This window comes from Zosterops lateralis, assembly GCF_965231275.1.
Source record: "Zosterops lateralis genome assembly, chromosome: 11".
NCBI classification, from domain to species: domain Eukaryota; kingdom Metazoa; phylum Chordata; class Aves; order Passeriformes; family Zosteropidae; genus Zosterops; species Zosterops lateralis.
In genome coordinates, this window is record NC_139771.1 from 13,100,443 (window position 1) to 13,127,608 (window position 27,166).

The window sequence follows — 27,166 nt, forward strand, 5'->3', positions numbered from 1 at the left end:
ACGCGGAGGCGGCGCCCGTGTCTCCACGCTTTATTGGCGCGCGGCGCGACCCCGCCCCCCTCGCCCCGCGCGGGAAAAGGTCACGTGCGCGCGGCAGCGCTCCCGGCACTAGAGCTCCAGGTGCACTCCGCTGTAGGCCTTGTCCACTGTCCACTCCCCCGGGGCTCCGGCCCCGGGACCGGCCTCAGACCCCGCAAAGCGCTCCATCTCCTGCTGGAACTGCTGCTGCCGCCGGCGGTTGGGGTCCACGTTGATCCAGTTGTTTGCGATCCACTTGGTGCCTTGGGTGACCAGGCAGCCTCCGTGCAGAGCGAAGTCGTCCAGCTCCCCCACCCAGCCTGCAGAGCAGAGCCCAGTTAGACGGTGGCAAAGGAGGGCAGGCACGGCTGGGGCCACACAGGGACACACGGCCAACAAACACCAATGCAGTCTCTCCTGGCTGTACTACCTGCTTGAATTTGAGCTCAGATACATCGTACAGGAGTTACTTTTCCTGCACCCCTCCATCTTAGTGCCATCTCACCCTAGTGCCTACAAGGAGTTCATCGGGGCATGCTCCCTGAGTGCAAAATGCTCACTGCATCCATCTCTCCACTCAGCACAATTGGCTCTCACAATCTAGATCACAGCATGCTTTTCTCAGTTCTTTCTGGAAAAAGGAAGGCTGGCATGGAAGAGATGGGTACTGCCACTAGAAGGCCTGTACAAGCCAGAGGCTTGCGGCCATTTTAGAGATTCCATTTCAGCAGTTCTAAACAGCCTGTTTACAATGATCCTATCATTTTTCTGTGGTGGACTTGCATCAGCAGCCACTTTCCATTAAGGAACAAATTGCTCATAAAAACACAATAGGGCTCTTCTCACAGGAGAGTGACAGTCTTGATATTACCACCCAACGGCCCACAAACACTGGTCTTGTGACCTCCTTTGTGGATTTTCTAGAGATGGAAACATGGGCTGCTCTCAGGGGACCTGAGATGCTACACTCCTTCCTCCCACCACAGCTCAAAATCTGCCACGGAAACCCTCTGGAGCCATTCTCACCAGCAGCCTTAAAGATTCATGTCAATTCCCAGCCTGTCAGGGAAAACCGCACTGCACTTTGTGACAAAAACAGCCCCAAGGACACATCATGGGGCTGCGGCTGAGCTACAAAAGCAGGCATTGGCCCCAAGCATGGCATGGGGTGGCCCATGTGTCCTCATGCTGCAGAGCTGATGGCCATGCCTTTGTCTACCTCCCCTCCCCACCCCTTTGGGCAACACCACATCAGTGACACATTTTGAATTGCAGACCAAGTTCCAGCAGGAGTTTCAGCTTGCACAGCGGGATGGAAGGCAGCTGGTGATGGTGAGTGCAGCCAAGGTCTTTGTTTGCTAGCTAGTCCTGTCCCCCAAAGACATCAGGAGCCACTGACCTACTGCCTGTAAACAAAGGCCTTTCAGAGTCAGGAAGCTCCTACTCAGCTGGTGACAAAAAGACTCTACTGTTCCCACTAGCAGGCAGCTACCACCCTTTTTTGGCTGTTCTTTGAGCTCCCAGCTGCAGCGAGGAGATGATGGCTGTCACCTACTGCAGTCCCACCTCTCCCAAGAGCCCAGTTTTGAAGTGACCCTGTACCTTCTCCATCTGACAAGTAGTTGTACCAGAAGACAGCAGTGCCTTGCTGAGGTTTTACTCGCAAATTGCCCTTGTCACAATTCTTCCGAGTATCTCGCAGGTCAATGTCGTTCTGGATCAAAGACTGGAGAGAAACCATAAGGAAGATGTCACAAACAGGGCTGGAACAAGGCACACATACTGGGTTGCCCTGGCCCCTCACCCTTGCCTGAGTGTCCCACAGGATGGCTTAAGGTTGATGCAGGGGTTTTCGTAACCCACCTGGAGCAGCCAGTTTCAGGCTCCAAGAGGTTCATAACCTCTTGGGTTTTCTGAGCAGCTGCCATTTCTTAACACATTGCCTGACACCTGACACCTCTAAGCAGGGAGAGCTGAGCTGTCAAAGCCCTGCCCCTTCTTCCCTGTGCTCAAAGGAAAAAGATTGTAGCATGGTTTCTCCAATGCCCTAGCTACAAATGCTAATACACACCAACCTAACGCACCCGACCCTTTCTGCAGCCACAATGAATAAAAACATCCAAAGAAGGACTCAGAATCCCCAGGGGTAACATGTAGGCAAGGTTCATTTACCATCTCTTCGTATGTCCTGTTATCAGCAATAGGGAAGACTGTTTCACCTCCCCCAGTCACATTGTTCAGGTAGAACAGCACAGTCACATACCTGCAAGACAAAGGCTGTCAGGAGACACACCTGGAGCAGCAGCACAAGGGCTGTCCTGCCCCTCCACCATAAATACAGTGGCTCCTCCAAGACATCACATGGCATATGATTTACACCATCAGGTTTTCTCCCAGAGTAACATAAGGACAACCAAGAAAACCTCTACCCAGAGTAATAAGTGCACTTGTAGGCTCTGCTGGGGATGGCCCACTCATTCCACCTTCCTTCTGTGGACCCACAGGATCTGCCCACCTCCCCTTTAAAACCCCCTAATGCCAGTGATGTCCTGAGCTGGTTTGTGAGCCCACAATCCCAGCACCGAGTCCCAGGTGAGATGAGGTGAGGTGAAACGGCTCCACACCCCTTGTCTAACGTGCTCAGGGCAGAGCTTACCGGCAGGAGGTCTCAAAGGGAGCGCTTTCATTAGCAACAAGCTTTGTGTGGCTGCAGGCAGTCTCAGGGAACACGGGGCCACTGTCCATGTGGGCATGGTAGTGCCCTCCTTGGTCATACCGCACAACCTGGAGGGGCTCGCTGTGCTCCACGATCTCGGGGGGCAAGCGAGTCAGGCGCATCACCCTGGGGAAGAGCAGAGTAGGTGAGTGGAAAGCCACCCTCACTCGAGTCAGCCACTACTCCCAAGCAGTGAATAGACCCAGAGAAAGAGAACCCCCTTCCCCAAAAGACCGGAGAGACGGATGGGCTGCAGCGAGCATGCCAAGAGACAACCAAGTCCTTATACATCTGTTGGACCATCAGGACCAGCTCAGAAAGCCCTCATCAAGATTAATGAAAAAACAAAACAAAATCCAAGGAAGCATCTCTAGCAGGACTGCTCTCAGGAAGACTTTGCTCAGCAAGATCCCTTCTGTGCGTGCCCCTGGAGCCTTCATGTGCCATCTCATCACTTCTCTGTACTCCTGCACACCACCTACAGACCTCAGGGACAGTTAGCAAAGCACAGGGCCCCTGCTGAGAGTGAACGAGAGACTAGCTCTAGGAATAGTCTTTCACCTAACTCACCTTTCCCTGTTGCCTTTTCAGCAGCCTCCCCCAGGGCAGAGGGGCACTGGAAGTGATCAAGGAGACAGGAGCCCTCCTGCTCTGGGATTTTTCCACTGCTACATCTGAGATCATCCCCAAGGCAAGCAGGTACGTCTTGAGACCTGCCAAAGAACACTCAGAGCTCTGAGAATCCAGATGGTGAAGCCCTTGGGGCAGGTGCAAGGAGAATGTGGCACCTGGGCAGGATGGCAAAGCTCCTGTAGGCACTGCCTGGTCCCAGGGAGGACTAACAGCCTCTTTCAGTGCTGTGTCTTCACAGCCTCCTGACAGTGGCCAACTGGAGAGCGTACAAGCAGAATGCCAATGCCTGTGTGTGCTGGCTAGCTGGCACAGAGAAGGTGGCAGCCACAGTCTGCTCTAATCAAGGCAATATGTGACCTCATTTTCCCACTAGAATGCACTGAAGGAGTGGCCAACAGCTGTTTTTCAGGCCTTGGGACAGATTTTACCCACCCGTGTTCTGGGTGAGGACCAGCACCACCAGAACAAGAGAGTCTCCAGCCAATTATCTGAAACTCACCACAACTACACGATTTGGCCTTCATGCTGGGCTTCAGTTCTTCCCAGTACCAAATCTGAGATGAAGGGAAGGGTAAAAGGTTCTCCCATCTGCCATGAGCTGCCCTACAGTATGTGTGCTTGAAGGATTAAATTAACTTGACTAATTTAAGGTGAAATTGTGCTTTTTAAAAAGTCAGTTCTAAACAGCAAAGACAGATTTCAGTGAAATGCATGAGTAACTAAAGCAAATGACAGTAACTGCTGGCACCCAGACAGCATTGGAAATGGGCAGTTTCTCGCAGTAAGCTCAGTTACTAATTAGAATGAATGACTTCATATACTGCCAAATTTTCCTGGTTTTATATGGCTCAAAAGTGAATGGAGACGATGAAAGGTTTGATTTTTCTTTTTCCCTTTTCACAGGACAATACAAATTCTTGTTCTAATGAAAACCTCCTCTCTCCATTTTGTGTCTGTGTTCATTGCTCTTTATACTCCAAGGACTTTTCACACTCTTAGGAAGTGTGAATATTAACAAATCTGCCACTGCCTCTCCCAGCACACAGGTGATGCTTGTGCCTACCCAAACCCAACCTCCCCTCAGCTGCCTGGCCCTTACCTTTGCCGAATGGCTCTCATGACCTGGTGTGCCCCCTCGCCCTGGTACAGCCAGGTGTGCTGGCTGTTGCGCACCAGGTCACTCATCTTCACTTTCTGGCTTCCCATGTACTTGTGGAAATCACGGATATTCAACTGCTTGAACTCCTCCAAGCTCAGCACACCTATGGGAACACAGGAAAAGCCACCTGACTCTGGTGCAGGTAATAGTTCTTGCATCCTGTAATGGGAGAAACACCAGCTGAGGGCACTGCAGAAACTGCCTTCCTCACATAGATACCAGTCAGGGTCCACTGTGTCCACCACAGGCCACACCCCTTCTACCCATGATCATGGGCTCCAGCAATGCTCTCACCTGCAGAAGAGGACACAGAGCAACCTGCCAAAGTGAATTGTGCAGGATCAGAACTGGGAGAGGCAAAACACCATTTTAAACTTTAAAAAGCTCCTGAAACACATAAATCAATACATCAAAAGAGAGAAACAGACACTACAGTTCTGACATACACAAGAAAGACTATGCCACTCAATGTCTTGAGACTCATTACTTAGATATTTAAATCAACATGTATAAGGAAAGAGTGGGACCTCAGACCACATTTTCTATACAACCTTGCAGGGTAATTAAGAAAAAAGCCAAACCCAAAACAAGCAGTACATTCTCCTGCATTTGTGTAATTGCAAACTATAAATGAGGAATACATGACAGTACGGTCTTGCTTAAATAGAAATAACAGAAAAGCAAGAGGTATAAAACAGCTTTTCCTAAACCAGGTATTTCTTGTTTGCACTCAACTGGAATCAGCAAGGGGTGAACCCTTGCCTTGTCAGCTTCAGGAAAATCCTCCCATTTGTTATTTTCTCTTTCTGGAGAAGGGAAGGTCTCTGCACAGGTCTCTGATACCAGCATGCAGTGCACTGCCCTGAGCTGCCCAGCACACACCACGGGCTGGGAGAGGAGCTCACTCAGGCAGCAAACCCAGTGCTGCTGGGTGCCAGCTCTGTTCCCTGGGCACCAGCATCCCCTGGCAGGAGGAAGGACCAGCCACAAGGGTCAGCCAGGGACAGTTCCCCAGGTGCCATATCCTCAGGTCATGACCAAATGATCCACTGTTATTACCCCTAGTGTCTCTCTGTCCCCACTTCCCCTTACTCCCCACAGTCTTTGATGACGCACTGCCACATCCAGGTTGTGACCTGGTCTCTCAGTGTCATGTACCAATCTAACAACAGAGGGAAGCAGCACTCTGGAAGCAAGGTCCTGCCAATAGCCCTTTAACAGGACCTTTCATTTGTTAATGTCCAGAATGGTGGAAAAGCCACTGAGGACTCAGTCATAGCCCTGCCAAGAATGCCACCAGCCTGGAGGAGAGTTGCACAGGGTGCCCTCCGGATATTTATGCATTCACACTGCTACTGCTTCAACTCCAAGGCAGCTCCTCCTGGGCAGCTCTCAATGCCAGGTCACTGGAAGAGAGTGTGTAGAGCCTGTGCATTCACTTAATTTGATTAGGAAATGGAGTGTTGCTTAATTGAGGCCACTCTAATTAGAGCAGCAGAGGTTAGAGTGTATGTCCGGACCAGCAGGAGCCCTTGGGAAACCGGGGGCAGGAGGGGAAGAATTGGCCTTGTGGAATAGAGAGAGGTTGCAGCAGCAGAGGGGAGGGTCAGCACCAAAGGCTGATGGACAACATCACCTCCACTTATTCTACTCTCCCCTCACAGCGACACGGGCCTCTTGGCCTGCTGCAAAAGTTTCCCTGAAAACAGGAGGGGCATGCAATGTGTCTGAACATCTGCACCCCAGGTAACAAGAGCTCTGTCGTCAGAACCTGGGCAGTATCTCAGACCAAGGGAGCAGAAGCACAGCCCTAACATCCTGTTACAGCAGGGCATGAACCAAGGCAGGTCTGACAGGGGAGAGGGAGTGCAGAGTTGTGGTCTGATCCTGCTCCAGCAAAACTCAAGTCCAGGCAGTGGGACCAGGCAGCTGCTAGAGTGGTGATGCAGGGGCAGGGGTGCTGCAGTAAGAGGCTTACCCTGCATTTACTTCCCTGAGAAGGTGTCTAGGGCAGTGCTATTTCCTCTCAAGGAATTCAAGTAGAGAAAAAGGCATAGGCAGGGACACGGCTCTCACTCTCCCCTACATGGCTGTGCAAGGTGTCCAAGGTGCTGAGGGTGAAGGGATTCCTATGGAGCTGCTCTTACCATTCCCATCAGGATCAGCTTTGACCGCTGTGTACATCTCCCGGATGTTTTCGGGGGTCATCCACCTGCCATTCCCAAGTCGGGTATGGGTCAACACCTGAAATTCATAAATAGGTTAAAAAAAAAAAAAAAAAAAAAGTGCTGGTTTCTCACACTCCTGAGACCCTACAGCTTCCCTGCATGAGGCCTGGCGGATCTCCTCCCCAGCACATCAGCCAGGCAGGCATTGGCACATTTCTGCAGAAAGACGACTGGAGTGAGAATCATCTGGCAGCCACACACTGAGTGGTGCTGATGAGTGCTGTTATTTCCAGTTTAGGTCATGGCAAATGACTGCTGGGACTTGGTTAACCAGCCCTGAGGTGGAGAGAGCACAGCTTTCTCTTGAAGGGAAAGTAAAGCTATTGATGATAGAAGTGAATGCTTTTACTTGTCCAAGGTAAGGGCTTGGAACAAAACTCTTCCCTTCAACATGTACAGAGAGATGCAGAAGCCTGAACAGCTCTCAGCAGGCTCTGACCTTCAGAGAAAGGAGCCTTGCCCTGGGCTGTCACTGGCACAGCTCCCCATACTCCACAGCACTTGTGGTGCACAGGATGGTTCAGACTCCCAGCTTCACCTGAAATAGGAGCCTGAGGAGGGACATGCTTGAACTGTTAGAACTTGCCCTGATGCACCCTGCTGTACAGGGCAAGGGTGCTGAAGAGCTGTGGACAAGAGGCTTATTATCCCCTTCAGCTCATCAATAGGGGTGGCTTTGCTGGGGCTTGTGAATTCACACAGTGAGTTCCCCACAGGCTGCACAAGGCAGGGCCTACGTGACAAACTCACTTCCCAGGACACACAGCAAGAGGCAACAACCCACAGCACAGGAACATTTTATCCAGCATATTCAAAACACACGTCCTGCCAAGGACTGTTGCTGTCTCCCAATAGCATGACAATTGCTGCACGTTGCCCCAGAAACTTCCATTCTGAAGGCCAGCACAAATTTTGAGGCATAAAATTAAGCAAATTGTGATTGGCAGATCTTGAGGTCCGGCCCCACCCAAGCACATGAGTAACCAAGAGAACATCTGATGAAGGATATGCCAGAGAGTCCCCAGCAAACCTTTCCCAGTCTGTCCCACACTCTACCTCTTTGAGCTGCAGCTGCCCATCCTGATTGTGATCCAGCAGATTGAAAATGTCCATTTGGCTGATTTCGATCATTTCCATGGCTTCCTCATAGTCCTCTGTTGGTAGGATCTGGCTCTTCTGGAGCCCCTTTAGCTTTGCCAGATGGACAATGAGCTTGCATTCCTCCTCTGTCAGGAAGTCAGGGATTTCTGCAGCAAAAGCGTGAGCAGCAACAGAGACTGAGGAACTGTTACAGTAGGATCCCATGCTGGTGGCAGGAGACTCAGGAAGAAAAAAATCAAAAGAGGTAGGGGGGAAATTTAGGAACTGTCTAGGTTTGGGACATTCAAAAACATCCACCCTTCTACCGGTAGGGCTCTCAAAGAGATACACCACACACCTGAGCTGCTGGAGGCAGGTATTTTTATAGCAGCAGTTCCTAAATGCTTGGATCCTGGGGTCAAGCCCTTAAACTCTCTCACACATACCACAATGGACAAAGGAGTGAACAAACACGTGCATATCACTGTGTATTACCATTTCAAAGGTGCCATGTGGATCACAGTCTGGGAACTGCTGCTTTACCGGAAGGGAGGCCAAAAATCTTTACAGTGGGCAGTGGTGATGGCCAGGGTTTCAGACTTCCTTGCTCTCACGTGGAGAGGACAGCACTTTGCACAAAAGCAAATCCCTTTCAGGGGAGCATGGCACAGTGCTCTACTATGAAACTCAAACAGAAAAGAAAAATTCTCACTTACTCCCACTCATTCTCTTGATCTCCCACTATAAATGGACTTTAAATGCAATATTAAAGAGGAAAATACTGGACACGGAGGATGCCAGGCTCCATACCCAGATATCTCCAGCTTTCCTTTGCAGCACAAACCCAGCAGCAATCAGGCAATTCCACAATCCCAAACAAATTAAAGTGCAGAGAAATCCACCAATGACCACGAGGCTAGGAGACTTCCAGCTGCATGGTACACTGGGCACGCACTTGGAAAGCACTGTGGCAAGGTTCCATTCCAGAGCACAGTTAGACTGCTCAGAAGAGGTTCAGAGGATCCTCCTGGCTGGTGTCTGTCACAGCTGTGGTGACCTTGTTACCAGCTGCTCAGACTTTTGAAAAGGGAAAGAAAAACCACCAATGCAGGACAGGTTAAGCGCTCCTAGACCCAAGGTCCTGCCCTCCAAATTGCAACTCCCTAGAGCTCCTGCAGGTACGTGCCAAGGACACATTTATAGATCAACTACAGCTGCAATCCTCTAATGGAGGGAAAAAATTAATTACTTTCATGACCTGAAATCAACCCTATCGGCTCAAGCTGTCAATAAGCAGTTGGCTTCCTGCTAAGCACAGACCAGAACCGGCCCTGTAGAAAATGAGCTGTTCCTGGGAAGCCCCAGGAAGACAATGCAGCCACAGCTGTATCCGTAACACACTCCAAGGAAACAATTTCCGCCACAGGCAGCACAGGGTCCTTGTGCCAGAGGATGCTTCAGAGCTGGAGCTTCTACTGACCAGTTGGAACCTCATGGCACAGCACCAGGTCCAAATGAATCATGTGCACTTGCAACCAACGCCCCCGGTATTTTCAGTTCCCCAAACTGGGCTACAATAATGATGGCTTATGGAACCTTAACTACATGCCGGAGGAAGGACAATTACACTCTTCAGTGGTAGTAACAGGATTTCAGAACGAAGTAGGAATTCTGTTAACTGGAAAGCCTGTGGTCACACAGGTTGCAAGGTGAGGGGGTTTCCAGCTGAGTGCTGCCAATTCCCTCTGCAAACAACTTGGCTCCACAGCTGCAAATTAGTTCCTCTCTGCCCCCAGCTCTCCTAAACGGTTAACATGTGGCTGTGAGACCATTCTATCTCCCTGCCTGCTCAACAATAGATCCAGCTAAACAAATGCCTCCTAATTGACTTTAAGCAACACTTGATTGCCTTTACAAAAAACAAAAGAGAGGAAAACATTAGGGTTTATGAAATAATGACTAATCCTGGAGCAAGAGAAAGGGGATGGGTTGGAGCACTGGTGTCAAACAGAGATTCAATCTTGGCTGAAAGAGCTCCAAGACACATGGGCCAAGTCATTCATCCCTCCCCAACTGCCCTCATTTCCACACCTGCTGATCTAAGCCAAACCCCTGCTAAAATACAAACAATCGGGGCCGCTGGCAAATGAAAATTGGAGCATTGTCTTCCCCAAGAGGGCTCTGAAAGGGCCGCACTTAATGAGGATGGATTGACAAAGAGGTGGCTCCTAGGCTATAAAAGGCATTCCACAGTCAGGAGCAGCTCAGTCCGGGGTGTGCTGTCTGTTCACTTGCTCCAAGCATGGTCATGTTCCCTCGCAGGCACCCCTTGAGGTTGGGTGGCCCGTGGCTACTGAGTCTCCTGGCACGGCTGCTGCTCTGGGGCTCCCCAGGTACCTGGGGGAGCTACCTGAGGAGATCCTCCAGCTGCATGCCCATCCCACACCGCATGGCCCTGTGCTATGATATCGGCTACTCCGAGATGAGGATTCCCAACCTGCTGGAGCATGAGACCATGACAGAAGTCATCCAGCAGTCTTCCAGCTGGCTGCCTTTGCTGGCTAGGGAGTGCCACCCAGATGCCAGGATTTTCCTCTGCTCCCTCTTTGCACCGATCTGCTTGGACAGGTAAGATGCTTTTATGAGTTATTTCGGCTGTAACAGTTAACTCCCTGCAGGAGCACAACTTATGTGAACTTATGTGCCTCCTGAGAGAAAATGTGTTTGATGTGATCCGTGCAGTCCCCAAGAAGCAGTGCAGAGCTCTCGGCAAGGGACAATTGGATTACTCAGCAGGGAACATCCCTCTGAAAGCGAAACATGAGCGTTTCATATCACAGGAGCAGAAATATGTTCCCTCCTTGGGATTTTTCTGCTCTCGCACCCGAGGCACTGCTGCCACATGTCCTGGCCAGCCCCTCATACACTGCAGCAGCTGCTGGCACACACCAGCTTCACCTCACACCTCCTGTGCAGCCCCTCACCCCAGCTCCTGCCCTGAACATATGGATTCTCAGTTTCCCAACTGTTTCCCAACAGTTCCAGCAGCAGAAAGAAATCCCCAGTTTTGAGGATTCATTGCAGTTCTCAAAGTATAGAGCTGCTAAGGAAATTTGGTGTAATCAGGCATCTGTAAAGGTAAGCAGTCTTTGCACAACTAGAGAAGATCCCTAAGGAGGTGAAGGGCTTCTGGCAGCTTACTCATCCTTCCTGTCCTCAGAAATTCCTTGTTTGCTTCCTGGACATGAACATTCAAAAAAAAGTCAAAGATCCCCCCCAAAATTGCTTGCTAACCCTTCAACACGGCTCTGTGCAGCAGCAGCGGTGCTGGGGCTCAACCCTGAGCCTCCTGCCAGGCACAGGGAGGCGCTGAATTCCCATCCCCTCCCCAGGCTCATCTACCCCTGCCGCAGCCTCTGCGAGGCCGTCAAGAGGAGCTGCGCGCCCGTCATGGCTTGTTACGGCTACCCCTGGCCCGAGATCCTGAACTGCAACAAGTTCCCTGCAGATCACGAGCTGTGCATTGCAGCAGTCTCCATGGATGAAAATTCCTCAAGCAGGAGAAGTAAGAGTTTTTTTCTTCATGTATTTTCCTATATGTAACACTGAAAGCTCAAAAGGATGATCCTATGACTTGTTTCTATTCTGCATATTTCTGGTTTAAAGAAAAAAAAATTACAAATTCTAGTTTTGTTCTCTCTGGTAACTGTCTAGAAAATTAGCATAACATTGACTGTGGCTTGTTCCTCTCTCTGCTGTATTCATTAGCTCCCTGGGTGCCATCAGACCCCGCAGGGTTTGGGGCAGGGGGAAGGAAAGGCTGCAAAGCCTCTGGCCCAGGCACAGTGGGAAAGCTCATGGAGTGCAGACCCCCAGCAGTGAGATGTGTTTCCAGTGGAGCTATGGAGCTGCAGCCCCAATTCTTCAGCTGTGCCTAGGGCTTAAAAACATGCAAAAAGAAAGGTCTTGCAAGTCTCCTCTCTAAACATTAGAAACACCATGAAGGGACACGATCCTCTGCAGACATGAGTTACACTGGAAAAAAGTCTGTCTGGAGGACTCAGTTAACACCCAGATACTGATGAACACTGGGGGAGATTTGAGAGCAGTTAAGGGGAGAACAGAAATTTCAACAACATCATTTCAGCATTACTGGATGGAGTCTGGCCATACCACTGATTTTGCTGTTTCACCCAGATTAGGAGATCTTCATTAAGTATTTTCACTCACCACTGCTTTAACATGCAGCAACGCACACAAGCCTGAACAGAGCACGACAAGCAGCAGTCACAGGAAGGAGAGTCTAACATTTCCCATGCATTTCTGCCTGTCTGAGATATCTCTCCAGGGACTGGGTAGCTCAGGAAGAAGCATCACTAAGAAACAGCAAGCCACCACTTGCAGATCTCAAAATTTCATTGTGCCTTTTCCAGCAAAGCTTGACAAGGGTGTTACAACCTAATTTCTGTTGCAGCAGTGCCTCGAGCCAGCTGCAAGGACTGTGAGCTTGAGGAGGCCAGCACTACCAGGGAGATACTGGAAAGCCTCTGTGCAAATGATTTTGGTGAGTACCCTCCCTTTCCTCTTAGTTGCTGCTGCTCCCTCAAGCAGCCAAGCAGTGGCATGGACAGAAAATAGCTTTGCCATAACATACTGGCTTGGAGAAACTGTAGCTTTTACAGCAGATCCCAGGGATTTTCAGTTTTCACCTTACCTGTGAGGTAGCAGGAGGACCCAGCTTCTGGCAGCAGTGAAAGTGAAGACTTAACTTATTTCTGTGGGCTCTGATTTGGTTTTGGTCTGTGGCTGCTAAAAACAAGCAGTACTCTGGTTTTCCCTTGCAGAGAAACATTTCAATCAAAGCCTATAAGAATCTTTAGCAAATTCCATGCCAGCTATTTCAAACTCTAACAGTGATATTCTGGTATTGTGACTGTCCCTCTCCTACCCCAAGCAAGTGGCAGCACTAGCTCTGCTCAATCAGCAGGAAGTTTTCAAGATACTGTCCTGAATTCAGGCACACATGCAGCAAAATAAAGATATTTTTCAGTAAAAGAAAAAAAAGTTACAAATTCTGAGCAGCTGTCACTTCCAGCAGCTGCCATGTCACTTCCTGAAATCTCTGCTCAGAGAAAAGTCAAGTAATTTGCACAATACCAGGACTTTGATACATCTGTCTGCTTGTGCCCACAATTCCTTCAGAGTTTCTGCAGTGGTGCTGATACATCTTTGCCACTCTTAGGAGGGAAATGGATTGAGAAGGAGAAGGAAGTCTTTTCTCCCACATAACAAGAACAAGAGGGAATGGCTTCAAGTTGCAATGGAGAGGTTCAGATTGGGTAATAGGAAAAAATTTCTTCACCAAAAGAATTACCAAGCAGTAGAACAGGCTGTCCAGAAAAGGGCTTGAGTCACCATCCCTGAAGGTATTTGAGAGACATGTAGATGTGGCACTTGAGGACATGGTTTAGTGGTGAACTGAGCAGGGCTGGGTCAGTGGTTGAACTTGATCTTTGAGGTATTTTCCAACCTAAATAATTCTGTGATTCTAAGAACAGTGCCCATTACTGGAAACTAACCTCAAATTAGAATTTTTACAAGTTCACTGCAATTGCAAAAGCTTGGAGAGATACCTCTCCACATTACAGGGACAGCAGAGAAGCCTTGGGCTCTGTGTGCTGAAGTAGGTGAGAGCTATAAAGAGCAAACAGAACTCACAGCTCTTTTTCCAACCCCTGCAGCGGTGAAAATCCGAATCCTGAGGAAGAACACCACCACCGCCACCATCTCAGACTTCGACCTGGACCCCTCCAAGGTGGAGGTGCTGAAGCATGGCCCGCTCCTCAGAACTGAAATCCCTGCCAGGCTCCAGCAGTGGCTGGATATAGACGCCACCTGCGCCCACAACATCATGCGAGGCACTCACGCAGGGGTCTTCGTTGTAAGTGGTGAAGTCCAGAGTGACAAAGTGGTGGTGAACAAGGCCTATGCCTGGCAGAAGAGGAACAGGAACCTGCACCAAGCAGTGAGGAGGTGGAAACATCACCGCTGCCCTGAACAGGGGGGATGGAAGGTCTGAAAAATCTCAATTCCAGCAATAAGAAACTGCTCCCTTCCCTATGGCTAGAAAACTCTTTTCCCTGGCAGGTGGTGTTTTGGAGATGTACAGTCATATTTCTAAGTGATTTGAAACAGTCATAGTGCACAGATAGGGCTTTACTAGGGATCCCTGTTTTACCAAGACAGAGCTTAAGGACGCAGGTTTAACATGTTCCGCTCACCAGGCTCTGTAGATCCAGGACGTGCTATGTTCAGCTTTGTGTAGGATCCAACATCACAACAAAACTTAACTATGCAGGTGAGGACAAACTAGAAAAAACCTTTAATAACAGTTACTTCTACTTGTCATTATCAGAGCTGGTATTTCAGATTCATTATTTGACCCTGAGACATTGATGCTGTCCAAGTGTCTGATTGCTTTCTGTCCAGAGATTACATGAAAGTCTCTCTGACTGCAAAGTGATACTTTTTATGTAATGGAGCAAACGCTTTACTCTTGAATAGTCTGAGGTAAATTAACAAGGAGAAGAGCCCACCCTGGCTATGCCCAGCCCCTTAAAAACTGCATGCTGAACTCTGCTCTTGAGTCAGGCTGTCGCTTCAGCTTCCTGTGCTAAGAGCTAATGAGCATCCACACACGCAAAAGGAAACGGCCATTCTCAAGCAGGGAAGGCACAGAGCAGACAGCTGAGGGTTTCTAAATAACAGGGAAATCTATTTTTCAACATCAGAAATTCAGTGTGGATCAGAAGATTCTGGTAACTGGGGATATCACAAGAACCTTGAGAAAAGCAGAGCATGAGTGAGACATCAACTGTTCAAAGCTCTGCTTTGGTGTGAACAGCAGCTTTGCTCGGCACTGGGAGGTGAGTCCCAGCCCCAGCACAGTAGGATATTGCAGTTTTGATATGGGAGCAGGGGAGAAACCTTCTACAGCTGTCTGGCCTTCTATGTGTACATGAGGAAAACAGAAAATACGGGAAAACTCAAGTCTCACCAAGTTCTCTTCAGCTCACTCTCTCTCTCGAGCAGGACTGTCACTCCCTGCAGGGGTACACACTGTGCTCCAGACCACAGAGCAGAAAACAACAAATCCCCAAATGAAGAAACAAGTCGGATTTCTACTGCTTAACAAAGCACTGTCCATGGAAAATTTTCTATATTGGTTTAAGCCTGTGGCTGAAATTAAAAAAAAAAAAAAACAAACAACCAAAAACAAACCAACAAGTGAGGAATGCTTTTTGCCTTGTTGGTAATGCCTGCAGCGTTGGCTGTGCTGCTGGAGACACATTGCCTCCCCGTGTTCACAAGGCACACCAACAACCCACACTGCGGGCTCCTCCTCGCACTGGTGTGGGCTGAAAGGAGCACTCAGACACACACACTGCAATTCAGCTCTGCCCTGACATTTGTGCAGTGATTACTCCTCTTCTTCGAGGCTCAGAAGAAAAACACAGCCAAATTTCCTATTTTTATTCCTCCCCACTGTCTTGTATTAGAAACTGCTGCCCAATCCACAGAATCTGCTGTCAAGTGGTCCCTGCAATGGCAGTGCCTTCTGAACAGATCATGTTTGGAAAACAAAACACATAAAAGCTCTGAAGGTGGAAAAGGCTTTGTCTGATTTGTTTTCCATTAGAGGGCTATTTGATTACTAGTGTTTCCCCACTGAAAACTGCACAGATGGTCTGTGCAGTTTACAGCTTTACAAGCTTTAGAAATTATGCCTTGTAGCAAGAAGGAGGAAAACACAGGGCAGGGATTTTTTCATAGCTCCATAAAATATGCTTGGGTTCCATGCAGATGTGACTTACCCACAACTAAAAACCAAACCTGAGGTTCCCCTACGGTGCCCAGCCCATGCTCTGAAGCCCAGAGAACACATTAAATCATTTGTGAGTGCCTGCTGCTGTGGTCCCACTGCAGCCTGCTCTGCTGAGAGCAAAGATGACAGACCAGGCACTGTTTCCTTAAATTGGGTCTTGTATTCTGCAGCACTTTGTGTTAAATCCCCAGAAACTCAAGAGTCCTTGCTAAGGGCCTCTGTATTCACCCAACAAAACAAAGTTAAATACATACTTCCGCTAATTTAAGCAACAGAGATGCAATGACTTAGTTTTTTTTAAACCAATTGAATTAGATTGGTACTGCTTGCATAGATAGAGAAGTCTCTGGAAGTCTTTTAAAGTCAGAGCTGGCTCCAGGCAGGTTCATCCGGGAGATAACAACTGTCTTGCAACTTGCAGTTTCTAAATAAGGGACTCCTTATCAGAGGACAAAGGAGAACAGACTTGTGGCATCTCAAGTGGTGAATGTCTGTCACTGTCTGTGACGGCATCCTCAGGGAGCAAAGCTTCCCTCAAAAACAATGGAGGTGCTGGAACAAGAAGCTAAAAACTGCAGGATTACTGCTGCCAGGACAAACCTGCCTTTTATCATCTTCAGCACCTCCCTTGCGGGCCAAGACCAACTGCTTCACTTTAGTGGTACTAGAAAGGCAGGGAAAGAGGAAACAGGAGCTCTCCTGAGTGAAAACCAGAGCAATTGTCTCAGACTGGTTCTGGTAATGACATCAGTTTTGTGATGCTGTGGGGTTATCAGCTCCAGGTTGGTGTGTCTGTTTAGTGAATGTCAGACAGAAATCCACTACAAAATTCATGGTGAGGTTTTCAGAGCATATGATCTATTTGGAATCAGAAAAAAACCTCTATTTATATTACTGAGAAAGCATCTGAAAGATTCTCTATGTGGTCTTTTCAGGAAAAAAACAGGTTTCTTCTGACTTTGGAATAGTAGGAATTTTGTAATGACTGATTACCCTGCCTCAAATTATTTAGCATATTGTCAGTGGCTTTCCAGAACACAGACTTCAATTAGTGAGACTTGACCAGTGACAGCAAAACATCACAGAAAGGTAAAGAAGATTAAAAAATATCTGAAAGGCAGATGTTGTGTGGTTGTGTATTAGAGAAGCCAAAAATAAAGATAAATCTAGAACAGGACACGAAATGGTGGGAGACTTTAAATCTATCAATTCTCCTGTTACTCATTTCCTCAGTGCTGAAATTGCTTTTTCATAATTTATTAACAAAATTTTTGGTATCTCTTGTCCTTTCCTTATACTCAGCAATTCTTCAAGGCTCTTGCCAGTGATCTGCTATCTATCCTAGTATTCTACAGAGAACCTGAAAAACCTGGAAAGGTTAACCTTCCAAATTCTTCAAAGTGGGCCATCCAGAATATGTAACCTCCGCGAATTTTGCATCGACACACCTTAAACGATACCACACTGTTTTTAAGGCAGCCCCGAGGAACAGCAGCACAGGGAGGTGATGCCAGCCCGCGGGAAGTCATTTTCCCCCGAGTGGGTGTCAGACAGCGGCGGTGTCAGACAGACAGACAGACACACACACACCTCGCTCCGCCGCCAGGGCGGAAACCCCCCGCTCCCGGCGCTCCCGGGCCCGGCAGCAGCTGCCCCGGCGGGGCCGGTACTCACCGAACAGCAGCGGCTTGAGGCTGAGGGTGCGCACAGCGTGGGCCCTGCCGGGCACCAGCTCCACCCGCTGCGTGTGGCCCACCTGCGGGGAGAGCAGCGGTCAGCGCCCAGCGCTCAGCGGCCCCGGCCCCGGCCCCCGGTCGCGGCCTTGCCTTGATGCCCTCGAGGCGCGGGAGGGCGCGGGCGGGCGGCGGCGGCGGCGGCGGGGGGGCGGCGGGCGGCCCGCCGGGCTCGCCGGCGCTGAGGTGCACGAAGAGCAGCAGCCCCAGGACGTTGAGGACGTAGAGGTGCGCGAAGATCATGAGGACGAGGAAGTAGGGGCGGGAGCAGACGGGCCGCGGGCGGCCCCCCGGCGGGCCGGGCAGCGGAGGGCCCTCGGCCCGCGCCTCCGCCGCCGCCATCGCCCCGGCCCGCCCGGCCCCGCGTCACCGCGGCAACGGCCCGGCGGGCGCTGCGTCACCGCGGCGGGGCGGGGCCAGTGCCGGGGGCGGGGCCAGCCAGTGCCGGGGGCGGGGCCAGCGACATCGGACCCGCCCCGCCCCTCCCCGCGCCGCTGCCAAAAAGAGTCAGGACACCGCCCGAGTTAGAAAGTCACAATTTATTTCAAATAAACCACGGGCACACCTCTGGCAACCGTCTCCCGGGCGGTTTCCGCCGCCCCTGCCCCTCTCTGGTGTCTGCGAAGAAAAGCGAGGGGTGGGAGCGGTCCTGGGCCCTCCCAGCACCTCAGCGCTGTCCACAACCCCAACCAGGCCGGGGCCGAGAGAGGAATTCCCAGAACAAGTGCCTCATTTAAAAATAAAGTTCTATTTTTTCACCTGCTTAAAAAGTCTAAAATTTAGAGTGCAAGACTATAGTACAGAAACCTCCTGCTGCCCCGTCTGCGGGCGGGCACAGAGACTGGGCTGCACAGGGCAGCAGTCATGCAGTTTGTGGTGCCAGTAGAAAACGTTTTGTTACAGTCTGGGAAGCCTGAGGACGAACAGAGATGAGGCAGCCAATGCACTAAACACAAGCGAAGCCCAAATAAAGAGTACCAGATGCAAGGATGGAGAGGTGTCGGGCTGGCGCAGGAGCTGGAATCAAGTGCAAAAAAAGAAAAAAGAGAGCAAACATTCCACACCTGTAGCAGTAACGCATCAAAGGGCATCTTGTACCTCAGAATTAAAGGCTCCTGAGCCATTTTTTATTACCTACATCCATATAACCTTGCTAACTCAAAGAGGCCCATGTACTTATTAGAGGGGGGAAAATGGCCTTTTCTTTTGGTGTTGAGAACCCCCATTTCCTACCTGTCACCTGCCTCCTGAGCAGTGTCATTCATCTTACACACAGAGCCAGCAGCCCCCGTGCCCTGCACATGTTGTCTTGAAGTCCATGACTTTCTGTACAACACCAGTACAGAAGTGGTCCTGCCTGGGCTGCAAAAGCAAGCACTGTGTTTTCCCAGAGTATGGCAGAAAGATCAGTGGGTTTAACCCAGGTTTAACTTTCAGAAAGGGTGTTTTGTTTAAAAATAAATGGAACTGTTGACAAAGCTCTAGTTTCAGAAAATTTGAAAGAATTAGTGGGTACACTGTGCAATCCACAGCCAAGCCTGTTCAGTAAGCCTGGCCACAGCTATATGGTCTGGCTTGTCTACAGACAAGGATTCATGGCAAAATATTTTGTGGGGGCAAAGAGGGAGGGAGGGAAGGGAGGAGGGAAGGAGAGAGACAAAACCTCATTCTCATTTAGCTCAAAGCTGGACAATTATGTAATAAGGGAAAATTCTTTGGGATTAGGAAACTCCACATACCTGTTCTGCAAAGGGATTTGGTGTTAAGATAGTTATGTTTAGACAATAAGAACACCAGTTTTTATCCTAATCAGTACTTTGCACATTACATTTTTAAAGAATAGTTTAAACATTGGTTCTATTCACTGCAAACTGCTGGGTCTCAGTAAACCTTACCCCCTTCACTATCCCTTCCCGTGGAAGCAGCATGCCGAGACAATCATTTGGGAAGGGGAGAGGAAGAGAGACTGACCTCTAGGATATATCATGAGGAGGGCACAGAGAGGCTGCTGCTGGGTGCAGAGTAAGGAATGAAGTCAAGAGACAGTGGCTGGAGCAAGGTCAAATCTATTTCTATAGCTCCTTGAGGGGAGCCAGAACACGGCAGAGCAGGAACAGGAGCCGTGGCTATGGAGATCTCTTGCACAGCAAGCAGTGTTGCTCCCAGAAACCACAGACCCCTGCCCTGCCCCTTGACTCCAGCCACCTCTCCACAAGCCTGCCCTACCCTCAGCTGCTTTTGCTGTAACACTCCACGGCCAGCAGCTCCTCGCAGTGCATTCCCTTGTTCCCTGAGGATAGATCCCACACCAGGGACGGGAGGGAGGAAGGAAAAGGCCTCTCAGTTTGAAATCTTCTGCTATGTACAACAAGTGTGGCCACAGGATTAGCTCCTATGACAGCTACTCCTTGTTTAAACTAATGCATCAGACTTGATAAAATCTATGAGCCCAATTACACCTGCTGTGAATACCTGGGTCACACGTCTCAGGTACATGAAAGAGGCTCCAACAGCAGAGGTAGCTTATTCTGACACGCAGGAATTTAGCACTTTTCCCCCCTCCAGTTTAATCTTTATCAAGTGACATTGCATAAGAACAATACAGGGATGCATCAAAGGTAACACTTCCAAATACAGCATAGAAGAGAATCCCATGAGTTCCCATGGATCAGACTCCAGCTGCACCTTACTGGCTGCAAACAACAAGCTCCTGGTGCAAGTGACACAGATATCTGTGAAATCCTAATATGTGGCCTGCTTCCTGTAGCAAGCAGGCAAGAGTCAGCATTTAAGTAACCTTTTTTCATGTTAACCCCTACTAAGATGAACTAGGTTTTCATATTTTTATTTTAGTGTATATTTTACATTAGAAAAGAGAATGTTAATAAAAAAGCTCAACATGCTCCTAACAATCAATTTTCTGATAAGTTCCCACCAGCATCAATACTAATATACAAATAAATTAATTTTGCTAGTTAATTTTCTGCCTGGCTTGGTGCAGGCTCTGCACAAGGAATGCACCTGTATTCAAGTGCCCATCCACATTGCCAACACGTGCCAGGGAGTGTGTTTACATAATCTTTCCTCCTCATAATGTAGTGGTGTTTTGTCTCACTTCGATGAACGAGATCAATTCTTCTCAGCCATGCTACCCAACAGGCACAAATAATCTTTATCAGGCTGCATGGCACTGTTATAACATGGATTCTTTCACTCTGCAAAAGCCCCAAGCCTTGATTAACAACTGTATGCTACTACTCCCTCATCACTCACTTTGGCAATACAACATCCTCCCCACAAAAACAAGTAAAGCAAAAATCTACATGGAAGACCTAAAATTCATCAAATGCAGAATCTGATTTCTCTCAATTTCTCTCAAACTCAAGGTATAACCCCCAATGTTAACCCGGTCTGTCCCCTGCAATTCCTCTGTCTGCTTTTGTTTGTGTAGCTGGTTTTGCACAGCTGATTTACAAGAAAAAGAGATGTCACATGTGATCACGCTGAATCACGGCCACTGCCGGTCCTGTCAGGCCAGACACAGCAGCAGCCACCTTTAACACCAGCCACTCTCCTCATGAAATCCAATGCTGCAACACCCTGGATAAAGGAGCATCGGAAAAACCTAGCTGAGATTTTTTTTAACCTCCTTCAGTGACTAGGAGGATTTTTGGGTCAGAGGAAGGGAGAGGGAGAGGGGAAAAGCCCATTAAATTTACAAGCAGATTAAGGAAAAACACTCCACTGCCAATTTATTTTTAAAAAGGGTTTTGTGTTATTCTAAGGTTTGTCTGTATAATTGTACAACCGTTGAAAATTACATAAACTGTAATGATCTAACACTATTAACAGCCATTCAGAAAAAAACTCCCTCCCCTTCTGAAACCATCAAGGGCAGGAGGGAAATGGCCCAGGAAATATGCCAATCTGAGCTCTGGCCTCTAGCCTGGCAGAAACAGAAACAGAAAGATAAGAGAACAAACTGGACTAAGAGGTGGTGTTTGCATGTGTCTGACTTGCAAGGGGAGGGGTGGCTTTGTCCTTGGCCGTGTTCTCCCAGAGGCAGTGCCTGCTTATCCCAGTGAAGCTGCCATCACTTCACTCGCTGCTCTCACCCCTGCACTGTCACTTCCTCCTCTCTTATGTGTCATGGAAGTCTTTCAGCAGGGTCCTCCGTCTCTGCTCTGCTATGTGCATCTGATTCTCTAAGTCCTGGTAAAAGAGAAGGTACAAACTGTTAGCACAAAATCCCTGGAGAAGACTTCATTTTCCTTAGGGGGACATTGAACTCAAGCTTGAAAAGCACCAACCATCACACACGTCATGCACACTCTGGATTACAAGATCCCAGATTCTCTTCCTTATTATGTGGGCTCCCTCTGCAGTTACCCAGCACCTGCTCTGTCTAAAATGCTACACACTTAAGAAACCTGCTTTTCCCCAGAAGGCTGCATGCAGTCTCCTCCAGAGCTCTGTGGGACTGGTTTCATTTTGCAGCCCTGCAGCCCTCCCTCCTATCCCACAAGGCAGTGAACACTCTGCTTCTACATCATCTGCTGGCTAAAGGTGGTTTCTGGATCTAGTTTCTCAGAACCCTCTCTTGACAGCCTTACTGCTCCTGTAGACGTGTTAAGCCCAACAAACAAAATCTGGCCAACAGGCTCAAGCAAGCAGAACACTCACCCCTCTGTCATAACTGTCTGCTCGCTCCACCTTCCATGAGAGATTTTCAATTTCAGCTTCCAGCTGGGCTTGCTGGTATTCAAACTGCAAAGAGCAAAATAAGAGACATCAATAAGAAACTAGTTTAGTGGAGCAGTATCATTATGCTTGAGGAGCAGACAAATGTGTTCTGCTGACAGCAGTGCTGGCAGAGCAGGTTTGTGTCTCCTTATTCACCTTCACCTAGATAGGATCACCCCTTCTGGGTATTTCTTGTATAAGCACTCCCCAACCTGCATCACTCAAAATTAACCCAGCCAGCCTAAAAAGACTGCACGTGACAAAAATCTCTTAATTCAGCTTATTTTGCTATAAACAGGTCATAAAATGCTCTCATAAGTAGCTCTGCAGGCAGAGTGGAGGGATTGTTGACCACTGCTGAGAGCAGCAACTTGTTCCACTGGCACAATCAGATCCAGAAGAGAAATCTATCCACAGCCTTAGAGAACACATGATGCCATGAAGAAAGATTCTGTAACAAGCTTTACAGGACAGCTGAGTCAAAGAAAAAACTCTTCACTGAATTCAAGGTTATTTTTGTACTTTTTCAGCCTATGAGATGCACCAAGCTAGCAAGGAACTTATAGCAGGAATAAAAAGCAAAGCTACACCCGGATCCAAGGAAAAGTTCTCCTCCAGCAGCTCTTCACAGGAAATACGGCCCACAGCATTGTGATAAATCTTACCAAGAAATAAATGCACACTTCCAGCCTCAAAACATTCTGGATAAATGGCTTGTTAGTGAAAGTGCAGTGAAGTCCCCTGGGAAAATAATGTAATATATAAGAGGACAGAGCTGCTGGTCGACTTGAAGTGAAGAAGAAATGTGAAAACCCACCTATTTATCCTGTCCTTACCTCACACTGAGGACTAATATTTCAGACACTACCCAGCTCTGGAATTCAGCCCAGCAGGCTACCAGCTATACCCTAAAAAGTTATCAGCAAAAAAAGAGCAGAACATCTTACCAGCTTCTTTCTAGGACCAGATTCCATGTAGTAGGCATATGGATATGTGTACTGCAGGGTGTAACGACACTGTCCAAGAGTGGGAGGAAGAGAGAGAGAGAGAAAAGGACACGAATCTCAGTCTTGGAAGTCAGCACAGTCACATTTATGCAATCTACAGGCTAAGAAAGCTACCTCCTGACAACTGGACACTTCCTGGTAGAATTTTCTACACCTTCTTAAGAAGAACTTGTGCAGGTCTCTGTATTGTGGCGTATGACTTCACACAGGTCATTTCTAGATGATTTTTGCTTAGTTCATGTCCTAGACCACAAGTACTATCTCACATAACCACAACTCTTAAATTTCCTTCTTTACTTGGTGTTATGAATTTAGCATTCTGGCATGTATTCTCTTCTCTGTGCCAAACACGACACAATCACCCACCTTTGCAAGTAGTTTTGCAGCATTCTGTAGGTATTGCCAATCTATCCACGTTCCCAAGTTGTTCATAACTCTTTCTTGGATTTTCTCCTGGATTCGTTGGTATGTCTGTGCCTCCAGCTGTAGGCTTTTATTGTGATTCTCCCACTGCAAGGGATGGGGAGACAGGGAAAGGAAAAAAAATGGCATGAGAACAGAGTACTACTGTTGTAAAAGCACAAACTCTAGCAAGCAGAAATTGAAGTGGGGCAGTCCAGCAAGGCAAGACATGCTGTGGGAAAGAAGGGCAAGGCAGCACCTCCAGTAGCAAGTGGTGGAGGCTGTAGGCAACAGACTGACAAGCAGCAAGAGCAGGGAGCAAACCCAGCTCCTCCAAGTGGGAATGCCCTCTAGTCACACAGTGACCTTTTGTCTTACAAGGGGGAAAGTCATGGTGATTCCTCTACTTAAAGGATTCCTATAGGAAGGCCAAGAGTTTAAATTAACATTTGATATTGGCTCAGTGAACTCCAATATCCACATGCACATTGTCAACATGGCTATTTCCCAAAGCCCATTGGTCTGGAGAGCCAGGAATGAAGACATTTGTTTTATAACAGGACTTGGCTCATGCTGTGAAGAATAAACTCATTTTAATGGGGAAACTGAAACGCAACAGTATTTAACCTCTACCACATTCTCTTCTAGAGATGCTGCTGTAGAGTTGCTCTGCATGGCCAGGTGCATTGAGCCTGCTGTGTGGACAGAGATGCTCTGATGGCAACTTTTAAAAATGTGATTACATGACGTTTTAGTAAAACTCTGCTACAGCCAATGGAGCTTTGAACATGGTAGAATTTATTTAGTTTTTATCTGTATAAAGATGTACTGCAAGGAACAGAAGTTCCCCAGTCCTGAAGGGAAATGATTGGAGCAATATCTATCTACTGCAGCAGCACTCAGCCTGCAGGTACATGGTACAGTGGCACACAGGTAATAATAGTGATTATCTCTAGCACAAGGGAATATAGTGAATATACAGTGAATACGATTTGCTTTGGGTATGACATCACTGGTTTGGATGGGACTTTCAAGGCAGGATTTTGAGTGAAAAACAACAGGGCCTAAAAATTCTGGATTCTCTTTGGGCAGTTTCTTGCACGGAGATTGCTGGCAATGACCTTTGCACCAGGCAGGGAGCATTAAAAGGCTACAGCAGCTCTGGCCAAGGAGATGTCTCCTACCCTCTCAAAATAGAACAAGTACTTCTTAAGGGCCTCCCTGGCCTGTGCTTGCTGACTCTGGTTTACAATATCAGGATTCTCTTTGTACCGACTGCATTCGTAGTACTCGCTGCCGTGAGTCTTCCAGTCTCCCAGACACATCCAGCAGAAGTCTGCAGGAAACAGCAAAAAACTCACTGTGATGCACAGAAAAAAACCTCTGAGAAAGAAAAGCTTCAGGAGACAGAACCCATCTGTTTTCAGATATTTCTGCTAAGCCAAGAAACAGACACGTTTTGTATCATCTTGCAAAACAGAACTCCACAGTGAGCCAAAAATACCAGCCTGTCTTGAAGATTTTAATTGCACAGCCTCTCATTCAACTATGGAAAGTAAATCTTGGAAGTTCTGCATCCTGTACACCAAAACCACTGGGCAGAACTGCACTTGCACCCTGCACATACTGTCACTCTGGGTTAGAGAAGAGGCTGCCAGTCTCTTTTGTGAGTTGCACCCTCCCCACCACGGGCACACTGCCCCATGCAAATCTCTGCCTGAATAAAACACAATCAATCGCATCCAAAAGTGAACTAAGTAATGCAAAAGAAAGTCTGCCCTCAGTTCTCTCCAGGAGGGAATAACCCAGGTAACGTCAGATGTCAGTGGTTTATGACACTTCGAGTTAGAAGTTGCTGAAACAGGAAGAAGGCAGAGTAAAGAGAGCAATAGTAAAAATAGCAAAACGTGGCAATTTTCTGATTTCAGAGTGAGACTGTGAGTGCTCTTGTGAGAAGGAAAAAAGATGGAGATTAAGTTGCTACAATAAGAATCCCTTCTGTGTTACTTATGATAATGAGACCAAAATCTGTAATTCCTGAGTTCATCAGCCTTCTTGAGTGCTAAGTCATCATGGTATCTTGGCACTTGTCTGCTGCCCCTTGTCACAGAGCTCCATCAAAGCACATCCAGTGCTGCTGAGAACCCCAAAGCAAAGGAAATTAAAGAGGACAGTCATCTTTAATCACCTTCCCAATAAGATTCTGATATTACAATAGTTTCCAGTGGCACACTTAACTCAAAGGGCTGAATACAACTATCTCACTCCAAGGCAACAGAAATTAATTCTGCCATGAAAAGGTAAGTGCAAGAATAGGCTGTCATTTTGTAGGGCCACACAATGGGCCAAAGACACTCAGGCTGCTAACTGCACAGGAGTGGACTGAGAAGTTCAACACCTGTTGTTACATTTAACAGTTCACAGCTCCTGCAGTTTCATCTGAGTTGAAGCTCATTATTTCCATCACTAAGCAGAAGGACTTAAGCTGATCTGAGTAAATGGCTATGTTTGACAATATTTTCAGCTGATTACAAATACAATTATATGGAAAGCTCTCCTGTGAGATGGATTCCACTGTTAATATTCTGGAGACTTCTCTATCCAATAGACGTGTGAGTGGCAGAAGCCAAACCAGCACTGAATCAGAACACAGCTGAGATCACAGCCACTGGGGAAAAAAAGCTATCACACAGAAATCTATAATTAATATCCTGTTCAGCTTTTACTAGGGGAATATATTTGAGCCTGTGTTCACAATTTGTCTTAATATCACAAAAAAAAAAAAAAAAAGGAAAAAAAAGGAAAAAAAAAAAAGAGAGAGAGAAGGGATCATCACCACTGACAAACATTGCAGAGAAAACAGCTTCCAAACCCAACTTACCATGCTTGCATTTGGAACATTGCTGAAAAAGAAGAGACAAGAGGCACTTGGTTAGCAGAAAGTGTGGGAAAAAAATTCCACTTAGAACAAGGGAGGTTTGATGTGTTCAGGGAATTACTCACCATGTGATTGCAGCCTCCATTCTTTTCAATACAGATATTGCACTTGGGACACTGAGGAAACAGACACAATTGTTAGATCCAACTCTAGCAGCCTTCTGAAGAATGACAGCATTTGTGTGATTATTCCTCTCTGCCTTTTTTTCTTAAAAATAAGCATTCACATATGAGAAATATTCTCATATGAGAATATTAGCATTTATACCCTGCTTCCCACCAGTTCCTGACAGCTCCATTTAAAAGACAGCAGAAAGGCAAAGTCAGGAAGTTACACTGCAGCACTGGACTGTTTGCTCAAGTGAACAAATTTACTGTTGTTACTCCCTGTAAAACTGAAGGGCTTGCTGAGTTACCACTCAGGCCCAGGGACACAATCAGTTCATGTACAACCGTGTATCACAGCTACTTTGACTACAGATAATTGTCACTAAATTCTGCCTTCAGCAGCCACTATCAAATGACATCTCAGCTACCTGCAGAGAATCTGCCTAACCACAAAGACAGCTGCACACACCCAAACTCAACAGATAGCCTGGAGTGTCCAGATACAGTTTTTGGGCTG

General features: G+C 47.9%; 3 protein-coding genes across 6 annotated transcripts in view; 1 reads left to right on the forward strand and 2 right to left on the reverse strand.

The window, feature by feature from the left end:
- Positions 1-14: 14 nt before the first annotated feature.
- Positions 15-17,814, reverse strand: P4HTM (prolyl 4-hydroxylase, transmembrane). 3 transcript variants are annotated; one of them, XM_083869831.1, is made up of 9 exons: positions 17,546-17,814; positions 17,394-17,475; positions 7,811-8,001; positions 6,674-6,770; positions 4,467-4,629; positions 2,675-2,860; positions 2,191-2,281; positions 1,621-1,744; positions 15-338 (listed from the first exon to the last, which is right to left on the reverse strand). In XM_083869831.1, the coding sequence occupies exons 1-9, from the start codon at positions 17,792-17,794 to the stop codon at positions 109-111; spliced, it is 1,413 nt and encodes a 470-aa protein (XP_083725957.1). In that variant the 5' UTR covers positions 17,795-17,814; the 3' UTR covers positions 15-108. The 3 variants fall into 3 exon arrangements, with proteins under 3 accessions (XP_083725957.1, XP_083725956.1, XP_083725958.1); XM_083869830.1 differs by having other exon boundaries at positions 7,811-8,039; positions 17,394-17,814; XM_083869832.1 differs by lacking the exon at positions 17,546-17,814 and having other exon boundaries at positions 7,811-8,074; positions 17,394-17,520.
- LOC310913959 (secreted frizzled-related protein 5-like) lies at positions 8,330-17,365 on the forward strand. The gene is made up of 4 exons (XM_083869833.1): positions 8,330-10,462; positions 11,227-11,399; positions 12,309-12,398; positions 13,576-17,365. The coding sequence occupies exons 1-4, from the start codon at positions 10,137-10,139 to the stop codon at positions 13,911-13,913; spliced, it is 927 nt and encodes a 308-aa protein (XP_083725959.1). The 5' UTR covers positions 8,330-10,136; the 3' UTR covers positions 13,914-17,365.
- A 200-nt stretch (positions 17,815-18,014) lies between the features above and the next one.
- ARIH2 (ariadne RBR E3 ubiquitin protein ligase 2) overlaps positions 18,015-27,166 on the reverse strand; it is a 36,023-nt gene continuing 26,871 nt past the window's right edge. For both annotated transcript variants that reach the window (XM_083869738.1, XM_083869739.1), the window contains exons 9-15: positions 26,608-26,658; positions 26,486-26,507; positions 24,789-24,940; positions 23,569-23,712; positions 23,143-23,211; positions 22,136-22,219; positions 18,015-21,664 (exon numbers count right to left, since the gene is read on the reverse strand). In XM_083869738.1, coding sequence (XP_083725864.1) covers positions 21,593-21,664; positions 22,136-22,219; positions 23,143-23,211; positions 23,569-23,712; positions 24,789-24,940; positions 26,486-26,507; positions 26,608-26,658 — 594 coding nt within the window. In that variant the 3' untranslated portion in view covers positions 18,015-21,592. The remainder of the gene's footprint in view (positions 21,665-22,135; positions 22,220-23,142; positions 23,212-23,568; positions 23,713-24,788; positions 24,941-26,485; positions 26,508-26,607; positions 26,659-27,166) is intronic.